At 37.0% G+C, this 20224-nt stretch overlaps 1 protein-coding gene across 1 annotated transcript in view; it reads right to left on the bottom strand.

The window, feature by feature from the left end:
- Positions 1–19988, bottom strand: part of LOC103926339 (rho GTPase-activating protein 7-like) — a 66194-nt gene extending 46206 nt beyond the window's left edge. Inside the window, exons 1-2 of the mRNA XM_009335200.1 lie at positions 19810–19988; positions 2909–4076 (exon numbers count right to left, since the gene is read on the bottom strand). Of these exons, the coding sequence (XP_009333475.1) occupies positions 2909–3964 (1056 nt within the window). The 5' untranslated portion in view covers positions 3965–4076; positions 19810–19988. The remainder of the gene's footprint in view (positions 1–2908; positions 4077–19809) is intronic.
- Between the last annotated feature and the right edge of the window lie 236 nt (positions 19989–20224).

Raw genomic sequence — 20224 nt, 5'->3', positions numbered from 1 at the left:
TATACCTAAGCTTGATGAGATGAACATCTTGGAGAAAGCATAAAATGGGGCACACGCAAAAATTTGCAAGATCCTTTACAAGGTAATGGCCATTTGTTCCCATTTTAAAATCAGTGTATAATAATTAAATATTCTCCTTTTGTTGGTATTCTCTCAATAATCAATACTCTTCTGGTTTTGTATGATATTGTTCTCTAAAAGCTCCATTGCATTATGTATGTGAACATACATGTGAGCTGTTGGGATGCCCCAAGCATTACATCTTGCTCATTAGTTCCAAAGATTATTCCAATCTTTGGAAATTCAGAATGTACAATTCTCAAGTGAAGCGACTATTTTAAAATACAAAATTTATTTAACCCAAGAAAGCATACAGGAGGGTCTAGTTGGTGTAGCCACATATAGTTAATCCATTTATGCTTCTGCTACTCTGAACCATTAATAACCATCAGCTTCATGTTGTGGATAAACGGAACTGATTATCAGTCAACACAAAAACAGGAAAGCTTGATTACTGTGGGATCTTTCAATTAGACCTAACATCATTAACTTCTCACAATTAAATTCAGGCGCTTCCTATTTCCGAGCCTTAGGAAGTCTTTCTGGGAAAGCAAAAGAAAAGAGGGTGCTGCGTATCAACCATCTGAACCCTGGTGACTTGAGGGAGCAAAGAATGCTGTAACAGCTGGACCTGTTTGCAAAAAGTATCTTCAGTGTCAGTACATCCATCATGACTAAAGCAATTTACTGAAATGGAGTTAGTGCTGGTTAAAGATGCTAAACTTTAAGCCCTTAAGCCCTCAAACCTGCATTCATCTGCAGAGCAAGCACGACAGATTCACACTGTCTCACCTCATCTTTGGTTTGAAGACAGCAGATCTAAAGATAAGAGAGGAGGTCATGCTCTGTTGCCACAATTAAAAGCAGTTTAAAATATGTTAACGAGGAACAGGTTTTCAGAAGAATTTAGTACCAGCAAGGGCAGAATGATGTGTCCTCAAAGGTCTTAAGATCTTAACTTGTCGTGGAAGTACCTGAACTTCAGCACCTTTCTATGATACCCCAAGGTGCCACCTCAAGGTTTGGGTGCCCAAATACCTTTAGCAATTCATCTCCATGTGCCTTTTCTCATATTCTGACCTCTATGAGCACATATTTATGTGCAACTATAATTGACACTGAGCATTAATCAGGCAGTGGCAGTAAGTTTTAGGCCTTAACTGCACTGTTTGAACTGCTGACCTTGAGAAAAAAGGTTTTATATACCATTCCCAATCCCTTAAGTCTTCCTGTCACTGCAAAGCAAATACTTTACTTTTATGGATGGATTCAGTTTCAAGTCTGTTGTTTTTCTAATGTTTGTTAAAATTACAAAAGTGGCTTTCAGGGAAAGTTTGTAAACATAGGCACATTTTTCATTACAGATTATTACCAACACAGACATGCTTTTGTAAAATAGTGTATGATTAGAGATAAGTGATAAAATCCTGCACGCAGGAACATTGTCTGTAGAAGTGTTCTGTGAACTTAGAGATAAATAATACCAGAAGCAACAGCAGATAATTTCTTTTCCCTTTTCCCAAACATTTTACAGTTGTTGGTAAGGACTTCTTTAACCAAAGTGGTACGAGGTCATTCCTTCAGATCTATGACGTTAATTTGGTTAATTTTTTTGTTTTAATCTTGAACTGTTTTCTACAGATGGGTAAGTTTAGCATTTCTGGTACTGCTAGTCAGGTTTCTGTTTCTTAATTGTAACTCAGAGTCATACTTACTGAAAGATCAGTTGAACAGTTACCATGTTAACTGTGATTGCATGAACTACCAAAGGAAGAATGGCTTTGAGGGCTTCTGAAGCCTTTTGCAAAAGTTACATACAGCTTCCAACCATATCGGTTGAGCATTAATATTAACAAAGGGTTTACACAAGGAAGCAATGGCCAGCAGCTCAGGATGCTGTGTTGGCATACAGTACTTTAGATATGTGAATTTGTGCTTTAGTGAAACAGCTACTGAGGCACTACAGCCAATAGGAAAAAAAAACCCAAACCCACAAAATTAATAGAAACCAGATTTAAAAAAATAGACAAAAGAAGCTGGATGATGTCAAATGAAAAAAGGCAGAGAAACAAGTAAACAATTACAAATTGGTTATTAGCAAGAATAAGCAGCATAGCTGGGAAAACCAAACTTTAAGATGAATTCTGTAGTGCCACAGACAGCACATCTCCTCCCATGAAAGCCAATGGGCGTTTGATCGCCAGGGAATCTGTCCATTAAAGTTTGGTAATGATACTCTTCCTTACTCTGTGTAGACAGTGAAACTCTCTGGTTGCTTTAAAATTACAAAACATTGTTTCAAACTCAGAATACTTCTTTTTGCAAGAACATAAGCTCATGGGGCTGAGCTGAAAACCAAAGAACTACTGCAAAATGTTTCCACTCCTTTTTTCCCCTTTGAAAGTTTTGTTGCACTTTTTCCCTGTTCTCTTTTTTCAATAAGGCTTCCAAATCTCTAGACACAATAAGTTTTCTAAGAGGGCTAATGATACCTGATAGCAGCAGAAAACCAAAAATAAAACCAAACCCATAGAAGATGGTTATTCATTCAGCTTTGAACAACATATATAAAATATATAAAATGTTATATATATATATAATATAAAGTGAATATTAAGCACCTTCCAAATTCACAGCTTAGCCATTTTCAGACCTTAAAAACAGCTCATGAAACTTGGTTGTTGTATAGACACATTATTCTCAAAAACATTTGAAGAAAAATCTGACAAGTTATTGAAACAAGGCTGAAAAATACATTTTATCTCCAATCACTTAGTCATGGAATCATCTTCATAAGAAATTGGGGGAAAACATTAGAAAAAATCTCTGCAGTTTATGAGCATCCTACCTTTCTTTTGCGCAGTTTCACTTGACTGTCTGAATATTCTTGTGTGGTCAAATGATCCCTTACATGTAAACACTGAATGTCTTCTGCTGAACTGACATTTGAAAGGCATTTGTTTTCAGGGGCCACTTGAGGTTCTGTGAAACCACTTTCATCCAGACCATTCTCCACTGCTGGGATGAGAGAGCTAGGAGAAGATTGCATAAGGCAGTCGCTGGATTCCACTGTTGAACATAGTTGTCTATCACTGCTGGTGCATGATTCAGAAGAAACCCCACTCTCTACCACATTACACTCAGACTTTCCAAGCCCGTCTTTAAAAGCATCAGATTTCCGGCGCTGTTGTGCAATTACAGCGGTATGAAGCAGCTGCTTCCCAGGCATAATAATTTCTTTCACATTTGGAGAATTAGAAAGATTTTCTTTCTCTACATCTACTACTTCATATAAGCCTTCATAATTACAAAGCTCCAGGCTTTGGCCAATACTGCCACAAATGTTGTCTTCTTCCATCTCCTCTTTAGGAACTGTGTCACAGCCAGGTTCCTTATTTATATCTCCAATTATTCCAGATGCTTCAGTTGCCTTGTTACTCTCTGTTATTGGTACCATCTGTGTTAAGGAGCCTGCTCCATTGAAATTCTTCTCTTCATCTTTTGGTTCCCTTCCTACAGCAGTGATGTGGTAATTAATACTATCCAGGTTGAATGCTGAATAGTCATCATCGTCATCAGACACATGGACTAGAGTTTCTGTGCTGGCCTCCAGAAAATGCTCCTCATCCTCGTGGTTATCATTTTCATCCACTTCCTTTGAAACATTTCCCAGCTGCTTTGCAGGGAAGCCAATCAGCTCTCCACTATAACAGCACTCTGGAAACGAAGCGCATTTTTCTTTCCGGTCCACGCTCAAAACCTCATCTTTTTCCATACTTGTCTGCAAGTTATCAGCTACAAGTCCGTGACAACATGCTGTATTATACTCCACAGACTCCAAAGCCAATCCCATCCACTGGGTCACATGCTCTTCCCAGCTTTTCTTTCTGGTTGCTAGAGACATGTCATAACAGTTCAGCAGCAGGCTGCAACGTACCTTCCATGGAGGACCAGAGGAGATGTCATGGCTGCTGTGCACTGCTCCAAAGGGAGAGAGGGTTTCATCATTTTAACATCTGTAAGAAATAAAAAAAATACTGGGTTACTGAATCAACTCCAAATAAAAAAAAAAAGAAAGGGAAGGAACAGTTTAAACAAAAGTGTAAAAGCAAGATAAGACTGCGGGACCATGAGGACAGGAATTTAGAAGACTGTTTTGTTTAAAGTTTTAGTACTTTTCATACAAAACTTGACAGAACCCATAATTCAGAATAACTTTTTTTCTGATTACTCTCCAATATCAAGTAAACAAAAATGGTATGAACAGGCACATGGACAGGCAAGTAGCTCTGGAGCCAAATTTTGACAATAAGTCTCTCTTCACTATGTCTGTCATAAGATATTAATTTCCATGGGTATAAATGGCATTATGTCTCATGATTGCTTTGCACACAAAGTTATTTTGTATTTCATTATCATCCAGAGATACCCGTGGAGTGCAAAATTTTGGCTGTTTCCCAAAGAGGTAGAGCAGAACTTCAGGGTTATTCTGAATTTACCAAAGTTATAAACCACTTGTCTTATGAGTAGCTTTGGCCCATTCAGTGGCTCTCATTTTTATTATTATTATTTCACTCTCTTCAGGACAAGTTGTAATTACAAGTGTTACATGAAGCTGCACGGGAAATCAGCTTTTGTGTGGTAACAAAAAATACAACCCTAGGAAAACTAATTTAAGTTTTTGGCATATTCCTTACCTTAAATACATTATAAAACCTGAAAAAAACCTTTGGTGAATGTATTCGGGCTCTACTATTGTAAGGAAGGGAGGAAACCCTTATTTAGGATGGGGTTTTCCAGAAGGCTAGCTTGTGAGCCAATGTGGTCAGCCCTAACTGTGCCTCTCACCTGGACTGTCGGGCTCTGCCGCAGCCCACTGTCCCCACTCGATTATCTAGGTGGGTATTTTTCACTGACTGCTGTATCGGGCTTTCGGAATGATGGCATTTGAGATACATTAATCTTGTGACATTGCATGTACGAATTAGCACAAAGAAAATACCTCATATTAATTTATGCATTATGAAACAAAATTAACAAGTTCTTTGTCAAATAACAAAACAAAACTTCTGGCCCGTAAAACATTAGAGGTTCAAGGAGCAGATGCTTCTACTTTTCACTCCCTACATAAGAACTGTCAGCACTTAGCATGGATCTGCTTATTGATTTCAGCAATAAAGAAGATTAAGTACTGAGTTTGTTCTGGGTCATTTCAGTCCACTAAGGCAAATTCTGATTGCCCACCAGGCCACAAAGCTGCCTTGACAAATCACATGCCTGAAGGTATAAAAGTATTCATCTTGAAAGAAATGCAGAATTATGCCTGTGCAACTGAACCTCTGTAAATTATATCTTGACAAACTGACTTTCAGGATAGAGTTGTACACGCTCCTAGATCTTTAACCTTCTTTGGGGATGGCAAGCTTCATTTCATATTCACATTTTCCACCTCTGTGGAGACTGTGCTTAAAAAGAAAATATATTCATAGGGTAAGAGAATTCCATGCACAAGCCATTAGCGTGTGGGAGGCTGAGGAAAATGGAAAATAACACACAAAGCCAAGCCAAAAAAAATTATCTGCTTTCAGAGGCAAAATTCGGTAGCAAGAAATTAATACAATTTTAAGATTCTCTTTTCTTTCCTGGTTGAATATGAGAGCAAGCTTAAATAATGTAAAGTCAAATTATTATATAAATTTCCAGTGCATTTACATTCTTATTCTGACTTAATTTCATATTTTTATTCTCCAATTATTTCTAAGTGTCCGTGGCCCAAAATTACCACAGGGTGCAAATCAATAACGATGATACTTTTAACTTCGCTGCACCTTTTCCTGATGGACCCTAAAACTCTTCAGAAGCAATTAAATTAGTTTTACAACACTACTGTGTTTTGTTTTGACCTCTGAAAAGGGGCAGGTTTACTAAAAGGGGCTCTATGATTTCTGCTGCCCTCCATTAGCAGTGCTTGGAGTTGCACCTGGGTGCAACTCATTTGTAGCTTCCCTCTCTCTTCCCCTACTAGAAAAGTAGCTCCATCTACTTTACAGAAAATTAAACACGGTTGCTACAGCCATATAGGGGAGTTTCTGACAAAAATCAAGACAAGACACCAGTAATATTAAGTGTAAAAAGCTAAAAATTGCAACTTCCTAATGACGCACATGCATCCATCCACCTAGCTAAGATTTAGGCTGCTTTTAATGTGCAGAAGGCAAGCATTCAAATAGTTAATGGGTGTGTGTTAATCTTGCTGCTGCTAAATGGAGTTACACGTGTGCAGAAAGAGGAGAACAGATCCCTTACTGTTTTTCATTTTTTGGATGTGGAGAGTTATATTTCATGGGGGATGAAAAACAAATAAATTTTACTTTAGGAACCCTTCTGTTTTACTTGCACTATCACTAGTTTTGGCTGCCTCATAGACTGCAGAAAAAATGATTAAACAGGAAAATATCAAATACTTTGCTTGAAATGCAAGACAAATAAATATATGACAAGGGCACTTTCATTGTTCTCTAAAATATGAGCTTACATTAGCACTGAGTATGAAAAATTTACGTTACATACACCCCCTCTCCAGGCAGCTTCAGCTAGCAATCCCTGAAATCCCCTCATTCCCATGGCACATGGAGGAGCCCATAGTTTGGTGGAAGCTTACTTTTCTTCGGCTCTCCCTCCACTCCTCAGAGTCTGCATTATCTGCCACAATTCAGCTTAGAAATTATTTTCCTGCTATAAATGCTTGACAGTTATGGGTCAATAAGGAACTTTTTTCTCTCTTCTACCTCTGTATTCAGAACAACTTATTTCCTTTCCACTCACATGCAGGCACATAAGCTCTGCTTTGGAGGATTCACTACTTCAGACCTCTGAATGAGATTCATAACTGTGCTCTTTTTTCTGCCAAAGTGCGCTGCCACTTTGCAGAAGAAAGGGCTCCTGCCTCGATCACTGCTTTTCTGCTATTGCTGCTCACTTTTTTCTTGACACGCAGCATCTTTTGCCCTCTGAGAAATGCCCCTCTCAAGTCCTTTTGTACTGTTCACCAAGGGAAGAAGCATCACTCTTTCTCCATTTCCATCATTATCATCCCACAACTAGAAACCTTTATATCTGATTCTTCCAGATTTTTAAGACAGGCAGATGAACTCTTAGCAGTCTGTTGAAAAGTTTTCTAGAGTAAAAAGACCTTTTCTTCAGGTCAAAGCGTCTGCCAGTATCATACAGTCCACTCAGCTGCTCCCATAATTCAGACTCATATTTGTTTTTACTTTTAAATAGTAGTAAGTTTGGTACTGCTTAATACTATTAACTTTCTGGAGAATAAGGTTTGAAACAAAATATGAATGATAAAGACTTCTCCTGGACAAAAATTTTTGATCCTGGGTGTTACTTAAGGAATATTGGCAATATTGACTCAGTAGGCAATTCTTGACCAAAGGAAATAGAAGTGAGCAGTGGGTGATCACGCTGGGGCAGAATCCCCTTCAAGCACTCTCTGTGATGCTTCACGGTGTTTACAAAACAAGTTGTCATTTTAGATGGATTTTGTAATAATTTACTGCCTGTCTCCTTTCACTGTAAAATAGAATGGAAATGAAAAATAGGGCTTGTTTATTTTTGGAAGTTTTGTATCAAGTCTCACAGAATTGATAGTTACTTTGCAGCAGATAAAGCAGAGCGATGTGTAAGATGAACTGGTAGGCTCTCCTATAATTAGATTGTCTAACATTTTTGTTCAAGGAGGATTCCTGTGATCTTTTTCTGAGAAGCTCAAATTAAACTGTTTCTAGCAGGCTTTCGAAATTCAGACAGAGAAGCGTCCTTTCTTTATCTCATGAAATTCCATTCAGGTTTGGCTGTGCTGCGCATTTTTCAAGATGCATTTTACCTTCTCTCGCTTCCCTCCTCAAGGAAATGTGACGGCATACAAGAAGTATCTTTAAACAAAACAGACCCAATACCTATGACTGACACCCTGTGAAAGTTGCACAAGCTGCAGCAGGAAGACCTAGGAGTTGGAGCTAGAGTGAGAATGGAAAGGGGAGGAAGGAGACTTGCTTGAATATCTGTATCTGCTACCCAGACCTGTCAGAGACCCAGCTCCCCTTCTGGGGCACAGCACGGGACACAGAAACCTCCCAGTTACAAGAGTGAGGTGGCTGGGGCACACAACTAGGGCTCTCTGGTCTTCCACTTCCTTCCTCAGCCTCCTAGGACATAGGAGCAGAGCCCACCCTGGTTTTCCCAGGGTAGAAAAAAGGGGTAAGGAGAGAAACGCAGAGCCATTCAGCAGCCGCAGCCACGCCATGAGATGGAGCAGTGCACCCCACATTGCCATTAGGATGAGACAGCTATGGAAAAAGCAGGCACAGATAAGACACCGCCAGGCAGGAGGACACGTCGGTGGCATCCCTGGCTGGCCAAGGCAAGGACAGCCACTGACCCAGGTCTGACATCCCTGCTGGCCCCACCAGATCCACCATACTGACAATTCATTACATCATGCATGACCTCCTCCACGTTGCAGTAAATAGAAAGGCTGCGGGAGGGAGAAAGTTGCAAAGAACACGGGAGAGTTTACTAAGTATAAGTGGCAGGAGAGTTTCAGAGAGGGCAGCCCGCTTAAATCAGTCCCTACCGTCCTGCCAGGGGAATGCAGTTTTTGCTAATGCTTTACATAGGATTCAAATCTTTTCTGTGAAAAAATAAGGCAAAGTATTAGCTTATGAACTTACACAGAGATGAAAGACTGTTTCATTACATTTTTTACATAGCATGCATACGTAAGCAACGGAGATTAAGCAGAAATATTTATTTTGTTATCATTATTTTATCTTCATTGGTCTGTGACCTCAGTCAGCAAACTTTGTTTAAGGAAGTCTGAGTGAACAGGGTCTGTTTCCTATAAACTCATCTCACATCTTCCTGGTCTGGCTTACATTCAGCTCTTTCAGTAACTCCATACCAAGCTCTGAGACAGAATGTTGTTTACAAATAATCTGAGATAAACCATAAGCCTCTAGGTCTTTGCTCTGCTAGTTATTTTAAAATATCTCCTGTTTTAGAATTTACAATCCTTCCTTCTCTTATTTCCTGGACATATACCACCCTTTGGATTTTACTGACGTGGAGGCTCACCTTGTCTGCAGTTTCTATATAAACAGCCTTTGTAGTGCATAAGTATAGACCATTCTAAACCCTGATGTCCTAGAATAGAAATATAAGGATTATTTGTTGTAGGGTATTAATCTAGTGAATACCAGATGCATTTTCCCTAATTTCTTTTATCTATAAAAGACAAACCTGTAGGATCAAATATTAAAAACTGTTTGAACTAATAACTATTTTGAAAATATTTACAACTTTATTCTAAAAATCAGAAAAGACATAGTACTTTTAAGACAAATATGTCTTCAGAATGAAATCATAAAACAGTTGAAATATTTCATATAAATTTTAATGGTAAGGTTTGCATGTGTATGCATGTGATGCACTTATAAATATGAACACAGGCCAGTAATATAGCTGTTGATGGTTCTTGTACAGATAAACACAAACATAGCCCAATAGTGTATTTTCACACGGCAGTTGTCCTTTTCTTTGAGGGTATCTCTTACTGTTTGTTTTCAGCCATGAGTTGGTGGACAGAAATAGAAGTACAGTCTTTGTGTAGCAGTGAAAGGTGGTAAGTAATTAATACTTGACTGAAATCCATAGCCCAAGTCCCATTGGCTCCAACAGAAGAGTTGGGGCTTCTGGGAAAGTATCCGATGCATACCTGATATTCCCATTTTTCAAGAAAAACTAAGGAAGTCCTGTTAAAACTGACTCAGGTACACTTTATATATGGTTCTGCTTTAAAAATTATTTTTAATGGACTCAAATCAATGCGATCAATATAAGAGACAATACAGCTTACTAGACACTGCTCACCTAAAATTTTTCTCTTCTGCTTCATTCTGCAGGCCTTTCAAGACAAAAAGTATTAAAAGTCAAGTGAATGACAAAAAATAAAAATCCTAACCCCTCTCTTTCCTTACAATTTGTTTGTTGATGGATTTTTATTCTGAGAAAGTAATACTAGCAGCAATGTTAGGTACATAACATTTAGGATCATAGCTTGTCTCTTAATAGAATTTGCTGTCACCTGTGAGATAATTAATACAAATTTTGTTAAAAGTTTGACTCAGCTTTAACTATCCGAAGGGAAATTTTTCAGTGACTTAATACTCTGGTCATACAAAGCCAGACAGATAGGGAGAGTTTCTGAATGTTTTTATAATACAGTCTTAGGTGGATAAGAACTGAAGGATACATTACATTATTTAGGATTACTAAAAGCCATAGGCTAAATTTTTGGTGATACTCTAATACAAGTGCCAATAACAAAAGTTTTCTAAAAGAAGGAGAATGAATAACAGCTATGGAAAAAATATAGCCATTTTATTTTACAGAAAATTATGTTTTTTTTTTTTATTGAAATACTTCTATGCAACATGAGAATATGACATTCTACCATATGAACCATAATAAAAAGTGCTTTCTGGAATTATCCTTGGTCCTCATTTTCTGCTAAAATACTTTAAAATAATAGGCAATATTAAAAAAAACCTTATGAAACACTCTCAAACACTAGTATTGGAATGCTTTTTCAGTGTGCCTTCAGTACGCATCAGAAAGATGCACTGCATTGGACAGTGTGGCTTTGGTATCAGTGTTTATTACAGAGGTATGAACTAAGCACAACACACAAACATTCCTACCAGCACATACCCTGTAATATAGGATTTTAAAAATAGACTGTTGCAATGCACCACCAATTCCTAGCCAGCTGTAGATCAAACAAAAAAAAAAATGGCAACAGATAAGAATCCTCAGATAAGTCTGAGGAACTGACTCATGTTAAAATGTCAGTTAGAAGAGGTTTCAGGACAAGAAAATAAAGTGATCAGTAGCCAACTGGTAGAATTGAATAACAATACTCAAATGAGAAATTACTGAACTTGTAACTCTGAAAGGTATCCAAAGTTACTCTCTCTGTACATGGGAACAAAAGGGGACAATTATGGTGCCTGCAAGGCAGAGGGGGGAAATCTGGGGAGCTGCAAGAGGGGTGTCCTTCCAAGCTAATGGCAAACGCCTTTGAAGTCAGTGATGGATTTCACTTGAGGAGGGAAATGCACAGAGCCAGAAGGGATCCTGACCAGGGCTTGGAGTAGGGGTATGGGAAGTACAGTCTTTCTAGGGTAAGAAAGAGACTCTTTTTCCAATCTTTTTCTCTCTGATCATGAAAGGGAAGAGGAAGCAGAAGGATTTTTGGCCCACGAATCCCCATCTCCTTACTAAGCCTCATGGGTGGTATCTCCACACAATGAGAAGGCTGGAGGAACAGGGGGAATTGCCCTGTACACTCAGCCTTGGCGTGCTGTTCACAATGGTGGGATGCACCAAAACCTGGTTTCAAAATCAAATCAAATAAAGAACACTCGGTCCTGAACTGTATACTTGCATGTCTGATCTCCATATGGAGTAAACTGGCTGAAAATATGAAGAATGGAAATTAAAAAAAAAAAGAACAACAGAAACCAAAAGTGAGAATATATATATAATTTTTTTTTAATAAAGAGGGAGATTATTAATAGATTTGCAAAAGCAGCTATTAGAATCTGTGCTTTTTAGGTTATTCAGAAGGAGAAAAGTAGTGAAATGACAAAATTTGTTAATGATACAGAGGGACCCAATTGCAGTAGAGAGCTAGGAGATAAATACGTATGAAATTCCCTGTCAATAAATATAATGGTATGCAGTTATAAAAAGAAATATTCTAACTATAAATGCATAATAAAAGCCTCTATGATATCTATTACTAATCGGGAAAAATACTCAAAACTAAGAATCACTGTGGCTGGGAATCTGGAACTGAATTTCAATCTCAGTGAAATTTAGAAAAGATGTAGCACAGTAGGCAAAAGAGAGCATACAGTGGCACAATAATATTTTCTAAGTTCTAATTATGCTATGAACTGGAATCTGTATGCAGTTATGGTCATTTCATCTCAGAAAGAGAAATGGAGCAGGAAAGGTATAACAAAAAACAATAAAAAGAATGAAAAGTATGGTATAGCTTCTGTCTGAGGAGCCATGAAATAGGCTAAGATTTCCTGCCTGGGAAAGAGGATTTAGAGCCATATAAAAATCAACAGTATCATGAAGAAGGAGAACATCTATTCATTGTGCCTCACACTACAGGAACTTGCAGAGGACCAAAATAGAAATAGAAAGCAGAAATATTAAAACAGAAATAAGATTTTTTTTTCTTATGCATGTAAAGAAATAGAAGTTATAATGTACAGTAAATATAAATTATACACTGAAAAAAGTTCATGATTTCTGATAGAAGAAAAACCACACAAGACATTAATCAAGCCATGTACCTGAAGTCATTTTTGTGACTTGATAAGGATTTCCTCTTTCCTGTGGGGATCAGTTTCATTATCCCTTTAAGCAAGCTATTTTCTTTTCTCCTTTATAGATTCTGACATATGTCAGATATGCTCATTATAGTTTACTGTCAGTGAAAACATGTAATACTGTTAAGGTTGTTAACATCCTTTCTTTAAAAGACATTTAACATGTTACAAAAATTGTGATACTGTCCAGCAGTGTTATAAGATCTCAAAACACTAGATGCCCCAAACTATAAAGTTAAGTTGGCAAGCTGTTTGTTCAGAGACATCCAAAGTCTTGCTTGTTTTGTGAAAATATTATTGGTTCCTAAGATATGAGCCCAAACTTTGTCAATATGCCTTAATTTATTGTTAGAAAACATAAAACAGCATGGAGTTGCTTTACTTTCTATTCCTCCTCAAAAAGTAGCGGCATTACCAGTGCTCATCATCATACAAAGAAGAGCTTTTACTTGTAGCCAACATGTGATTACAGTGGGTTTTAGCTTGGTTGCATTTGTATTTGGCTCATTTCCAGTGCTGAGCCTCAGATCAGCTGAGCCTCTTCCTCAAGGATGAGAAAGGGGAAATGACAGGATCCAAACTGATCCACAGTTATCTAGGCTTACTTAAGATCTATATTATTTACACCCAATTTAATTATCAAATCAAAACAAATTTAAAAGACAATTTAAAATACCCAGCTTTATATTTTTGTACTATTTAGCATTGATGAATAGTCAATAAAACAGAGAAATACTATTTTTTCAAGTGTTTATAGTATAATTATACTACTTTACCGTAATTTTGTTAATGGAATTTTAATATATTAATGATTGGCATTAAATTCTTATTAGCTGTTATGATAATCCATCACCTTCACCACAGCATCATTCCAGAGTGACAACAGCCATTGAATTTATAACTGCCCACTAGAAAAAGAAGAGGTTTTAAGCCAAAAAGCATTTCTAGCATAGATTTTTTTAAGAAGAAAATCAGAGCCCCGATATCTAGCAATTCTGATCCGTGAGTCTTCTGGTCTTCAAAATTTAGTAGTCTGAAAGATATTATACCATCTTGATTTCAACATAATATAAATTGCTTATTTCTTTGGAACGAAGAAAAATAATCTAAGGTGTAAAGGTTTGGACTCTTCTTTTTTCTTTTTTTCCCTAATGTGGTTTTTTTTTTTTTCCTTTTCCAAAATGGAGGTCTTCTGTACAGAAATTTCATCACCCTTCCCATCCTCCCCCCAAATCGTTTCTGCTCTCCACCCCCAGAAAATAGAAAAATAACATGGTTGACAGATTCCTTACACCTCCTTTCCCCCTCTCCCTTAACTAGAAGTGTCTTGAAAAGAAGACATGAAATGAGGAAAGGCCATCCCATAGGACATGGCAACCCAGAAAACTGTGGCTATTACTTTTGGTCCTGAATTAGGACGATTTTTTCCCAAACCTCTTTTTTTTTTTTCAGGATGGAAGAAATTCCGTTTTCTAGCCAACTCTAGTGAAAAACTAATTTTCTAGCTACAGGAGGTCCTTTTGAAAACAATATAAATTAACCAGATTGTATTCCTGATACCTTTTAGATTTAAGGTTCTAGTATAGTGTTTCCATTCAAAGTAAAGTTGCTGGTGCTCATTATAGCCATGAGCTATGAAATCTGAGGCACTATGGACAATGACTTTTGGCAACCAGTCCACTTACTGAATAGTAGGGGGCATGTTTTCATTCCTGGTGTAGACAAGACTAAAAAGTATTTTTGACATTATTATGCATATACTTTGTACACAAAGAGTCGAAAATTATTTTGTCCCATCGATAAAGAAAAATACTTTATCATCAAGAGTCTAGAGAGAATAATTACTGAGATGGCTGTGCTTTTTGGTGGGAATGAACCATTAACAGTGTCATTTAGAACCCCATTTTAATGCCCCTGTAAAAAAAGTACTGAGAGCAAACTGAGCAAATATTTCTGGAATGTAACTGAAGATGTAAAAAGCAAATGAAAATGGCTGCTGTACCAGATATTTTTTTGAAACTAGAGAGAGAAATAACATCTAATGCACACTAAGTGTTTTGTAAATGCACCAGAGGGCCTAATTAAGTCCACTTCCTTCAAGGAAGGGAATGCAAAAATTTAATTTGTTTTCCAGGTTGGTGAAATTGGGGGGAAAAATGTCTGCATCAGAACAAAACCTTGCAATTGACCATTTTTCATTATAATATTCTTATTTCAGAATTCAGGAAGAAGCTTGTCTTTCAAAGGATTTGTGTACAGTGTATTTGTATCTCACCTCTTTATCCCCTTTCTCTCTGCCTCTATAATAGTCGTAATGTGAATATGACTGTTATAGTCATAGTCAATAGACCTTCTCCGCAGTAATTTCTAGACATACCTCAATTCCAAACTCATCAGCTGGTCTCCTGATTTTATGATGATACTCTCCTATTCAGCATCTGTAGCCTGCCTGGAAAGACATATCCAACCATGGAAGTTACTGTTTTTGAGTACATGAGTACAGGAAAAAGAAAACAGATGACTCTTGAACTTATGCAAATATCTTTCCTTGATTTGAAAACTAATTCAGGTCTATTTCCTTTACCAGCTACCAATTCTCACACGACACACAAAATCTTTTTAAAAATCTTTAGCTATATATCCAATTAAGCTGACAGTGACTCAAGGTTTGGAAGCTGCCAGGAAGGCACTGACATCTCCCGCACATAGGTATTTAGCAGAACTAAAATGTAGATTTGTCTCTGCACAAGGAATGTTCAAGTCCAGCTTCTGCTGTGGATGGTACAACTCCTTGAGACCATTCTTTCAGCAAAAACTTAATTTAGTACATTATTATTGAGAGCTGCCACCTCTCTGTGATAAAACAACATTATCGAAAGGTAAACAATGCAAGCAAAATGAAAATGGTTATCTGCCATTTACCTGTGGACAAAAAAGTGTGTAATGAAACTAACAGTACAACTTCCAGTGCGTTGAGCCTCTCAGGGCTGCTCAGAAGCGGAGGGTTAAATGTTCTAGACTGAACCAGTGAATCCAAAGCAAGTCTTCCTCGCCCATTACATGTCTGTGTCTTGCAGGAGAAAATTCATGAGGAGAAGAAAACAGCTTCATATTTTGTGACGGTCTTAGCAAAGATGCTAATAATGCAAAATTAAGGTTGTTGGGTGCTCTTTAATAAGTTGCAGTTATGCAGCTGTAACAGTGTAACCCCAGCTGCTTTGGCTAGGCAAATTTCTCACTGGTTCATCTTGCCACTTCCCTTTTCTCTTAGCAGAACAACGCTTTGCAACAATCCTCCATACCACTCTAGATTTTCCTCACTTCTTAGTCTAATGAAATTTTCTTTTTGAATTTCACCACTGACTCCCCCTTATCCAAAGCCAAATTTTGGATCATGACACAAACTTTCCTCAGAACTTACGGTGATGTTCATGTTAGAACATTTATTTATTCTAGCATTAGACAGTATTTGTCATGGTTGAGATCTAGTGCGCAGCAGACTGTATGAAACTCTCACCGATAAGACACAGTACCTACCCTGGAATGCCTAGAGCTAATAAAGAGTGAGCTAGAAGGTGGAAAAACCACTAGAGATTCAGAGGTAACAGAAGTTGTTCATAAACTTTCCTAAAGTTCAAGGGCATTTAATCTAAACCTACTGGATTTTGACACAAGGTATAAAAAAAAGCTAACAGGAAATATCATGAATCAGAGTAAGAAAAAGATCCTAGAGGGAAGTGAAGGCTAGAAGTAAAAAGTACATTGTATGAGTTAAATTGGTTTTAATGTAGATACATACAGCCTAAGGCAAACCTCTGTATTTGTGTTCAGTGGCTGATGTACAATACGCCACAGATAAAACTCCAGGCATTTCTAATTTCAACATAAGTGACTCCTCATTCAAGAGAAACAAGCAATTATGGTAATAGTGGATTTGAAATTCTCTACCAACAGACTGTTCTTAAAATAAGTATTTTCTAAAAGCATCAACAAATATCCATGGTGAAATACGGGCTGCAGTCAGCAGCCCAAAAACATATTCAGATTCAAATTCAATATCAGTAATTATTTCCATAAAAATAATATTCACAATCTTAATATACATAGGATTTGCATGTGAAAATTTTATATACATTTGGTTTGGGGTATAATTTTTTTATATATATACACACATACATATGTGTACATGTATAGATACATATATACACACACACATATATAAAAATACACCTGTGTATACAGCCAAGTTTAAAGTCCTTACTAAGTATTCATACTGATCACCATCTTTGGAGATATTTAAAACTCACGTGAACAAGGCCCTGAGCAACCTGCTCTAGTTGGTCCTGCTTTGAGTGAGGGGTTGGACCAGAGACCTCCAAAGGCTCTTTCCTATTAGGAAGGAAGTCAAGATCTAGCCCTTCCGGATATACTGTTTCAGTTGCTGTTACCCCGTGTTACTCCATTTTTGGAGTAACATAAAAACCAACATAAAAAACATCTTTTAATTTTTCCTTCAGACAAACAAAGAGCAGAAAATGGAACCAGATGATTAAAAGAAAAAAGGAGAATACTGTAAAATATATCTCCTTTCTGAGAAAAGAGAAAACTGTTCATAAGTTCTCTTCCTCCTTCTGCTACTGCCCTCCTCAGGAAAGATTTATATCAAAGAAGATACATTTCAGCAATAAAATTCATGTTAAGAACAACAGAAAAATATAATACAAAATTCAGCTTAACACTTCTGACAATTAAAAAATAAAAATGAATTAACTTTTGAGACTTATGAAAAAGCCAAAATGGGCATCCTTCTATCGTTCCACCATCTAAAGAATAATTTAAAAATTGATTTTAAGCTCAGCAATTTAAAAAAATTACTATAAATCTTGCCTATTCAAAAACTGCCTACCCAAGCTGTTATCTTTACTTTTAATCTCCTTTTGGGAGGGAATACATTTTGCTTTTTGTTACAGAGGTCTTCATGAATTAGGCCCAAATATACAAACTTATTTTGTTCAAGTGCTCTGATTATGGAATTTAACATGGAGGTCAACAGGTACAAGGTCCAAAAGAAAATAAATTTGCAGGCACATAAATTTATGGTGAAGGAAAGCTATTTGAATAATTTCTCTTACATGAATGTAACCACTTGCATTAATTTTTCTCAAGGCTGCAGACATTAATTCATGTGCTTAATTGTTCAAAGGAGTCATCTGATATAACTACTTGGGCTATTTTCTTGTTTCAAATTAAGAACATTAACACTTCTGAAGGAACAAAGCAAGGTCAAAAACTTTAGATGTTCATTTTCCATGTTCATTATTGCTATATATCTATAAAATAATTTTCAGGATTTTTTTAGACAGTAAACTTTCTGTGAATTCTTTTTCTTGAGCAACAGTATCTTGAAAAACAAAACCAGGATAGCATAACAGAGAAGTTAGATTAAGAAGAACCAGGAGTTGAACAGTCATTTGTCTTGAGGACTCTTAAATAAACCTTCTAAATCAAAAAGATGGGCAGCTATCTGTGTTACATTTTCTTATAGTCCATAAGAAACTTCGGAGTTAAATGAGAAAATACTTTCTGGGTTCTATTCTGTTGTCTACCCTATAGTTCAACTGTCTCAGGTGTCAAGAATTTTCATCTGCAAGTGAGGTCAGATGAGGTCATTATATCATTTAAAACCCAGAAGACAGTGCTGCAGAAGAAGGCGCCCCTTGATATGGAATAATTATTTTTATTATTTGGTATTTTCTCTTCTGTTTAACCAGAGTACTTGTTAATACTAAGTACATACACGCGTATGTGCAAGAGCAAGTATGGGAATACAGTGCAGTAAAAGCCACTAACGCTAAATCCCTTGAGACATCAAAGTTTCAGCACAAATTTCACGGGAGTGATGCAGAGATTCAGCTGTTCAGATTCCTCTTAACCTCTCAGTCCCACAACCTATCTACCACAGCTCTCCCAGCTCAGGGCACCGAACTGGAGAAGGCTTGTCCAGAAGCAAATGAGTGATTGTGACTTTAAAATTCACTCCAGGATATACCCAGGAAAATTTCCTGCCTACCAGCTGTTCCCTGTCCCCTTCAGACCCATACCCTTCACAATCCAGAGCCACTTCTGACCACCATGAACAACTTTCTTCCACCTGAATGGCAGTAAAGTGTACAACTCTCAATCGATTGCAGAGGAGATATTTGACCCCATTCTGAAGTATTTACTGGTCCTTCACGTCCTTTCACGCCACAAAGTCATTTCATTACTCACCAATCATTTTGAAAAAACACAGTTAAAAACTTCTTGAAATATGTGAACAGATGACTCCTGTTTAGTTACCAATCTGGTCAACAACTATATGGAGCCTTAATGATGCACATAAGAAAGAAAGGATCTCTCATAATACTTATAAGCAGCAACTTTCCTTTTAGATTATCAGGAAGACAAAGGATACTATGTAGATTGCCATGAAAAATGCTTCTGATGTCCATAACAATTTAATAATTAAATCACGCCTTTACGTAAAAAAGCAGCAACTCCATTCATGCATCAGTTAAAGTTAATACCCTGAATTTCCCCCTAAACACCTTAACAGCAGATTCTTGTTATTTTTAATAGTTAAACGTTTACTAGGTTAAGAAAAAGACTGAGTAAATTCATACATCTTCACTGAAAATTATAGTCAGCTGACATTTACTGAATCTTGCTTTCCTCCTTCTACATGGTAGCACAGCACACCCCAAACTGCGTATCTAATCATAGGTTACTAAAAATAACCTAATTTAGCTAATGCCAAGAAATAAACCATGGAATGTCAGATTTAGCATTTAAGACTGTATTGTCAGTTATACCACAAATTTCATCTAGGACTGAGAAAAAGCTAGAGACCAAGCCCAGCAGAGGTATAACTGATATATCTACCTAAAACACTCCTCATCATCATTACTGCTGGAGGTGAGGGGAGGGAAGGGAAGGTGGGGGGAGAGAAAAAACATAGCCCTAAATGCCCTCCCTGTTGGCAAATGAGGTGAAAAAAGAAATCATTCACACGTCTAGCTTTCCTATTTAATGTCCATTAAAAAATATGCAAGCAAGACCATGCAGCTCTATTTATATATGATTGCCAATAAACAAAGTTCAGCCTATCAAGAATATTTTTAAAAGATGAAGAAAAATGCACAAGATTTTTTTATAGATCTGGCACATTTTGATAAACAGAATTGGCACAGTCTACAACTAAATGTACATTTTTAATGATTATCTTTTTTTTTACCTCCGGTTTTAGCGCTGAGATCCTGAACGCAGAAAGCTCCAGTGCTGGATACTGCTTGTTTCTTTGCTGATTTTTCTTTTCTTTCCTTTTTTTTTTTTAATTTTTTGATAGTTTAAAGTACAGAAAGATTCCAAGACAGCCTTACCTAGATGAAGAGAATCTGGAGTTCGGACATGACCTCCTAAAATCTTTGGTCAATAAAAGAAAAAAAAAAAAAAAAAAAAAGGAGCAAACAAACAAACAAAAGAGCCCGGTCCCAGTTAGCTCCTCTTAGCATAAAAGTTCAGATTTCACTACTGAGATCATTACTCTATTCTAAGCAGTTTTCCTCAATGTGTGATTCTAACAAAAACACCCTCTGCAGCTGGAGGGAGCCTTAACTAAGCACGAGCTTGTCAAGCTTTTCCCAGTGACT

The sequence above is a fragment of the Pygoscelis adeliae genome, unplaced genomic scaffold (genome assembly GCF_000699105.1).
Source record: "Pygoscelis adeliae isolate BGI_AS28 unplaced genomic scaffold, ASM69910v1 Scaffold21, whole genome shotgun sequence".
NCBI classification, from domain to species: Eukaryota; Metazoa; Chordata; class Aves; order Sphenisciformes; family Spheniscidae; genus Pygoscelis; species Pygoscelis adeliae.
The sequence above is the reverse complement of the archived record's forward strand: the minus strand, read 5'-3'. Positions and strand labels throughout refer to the sequence as shown.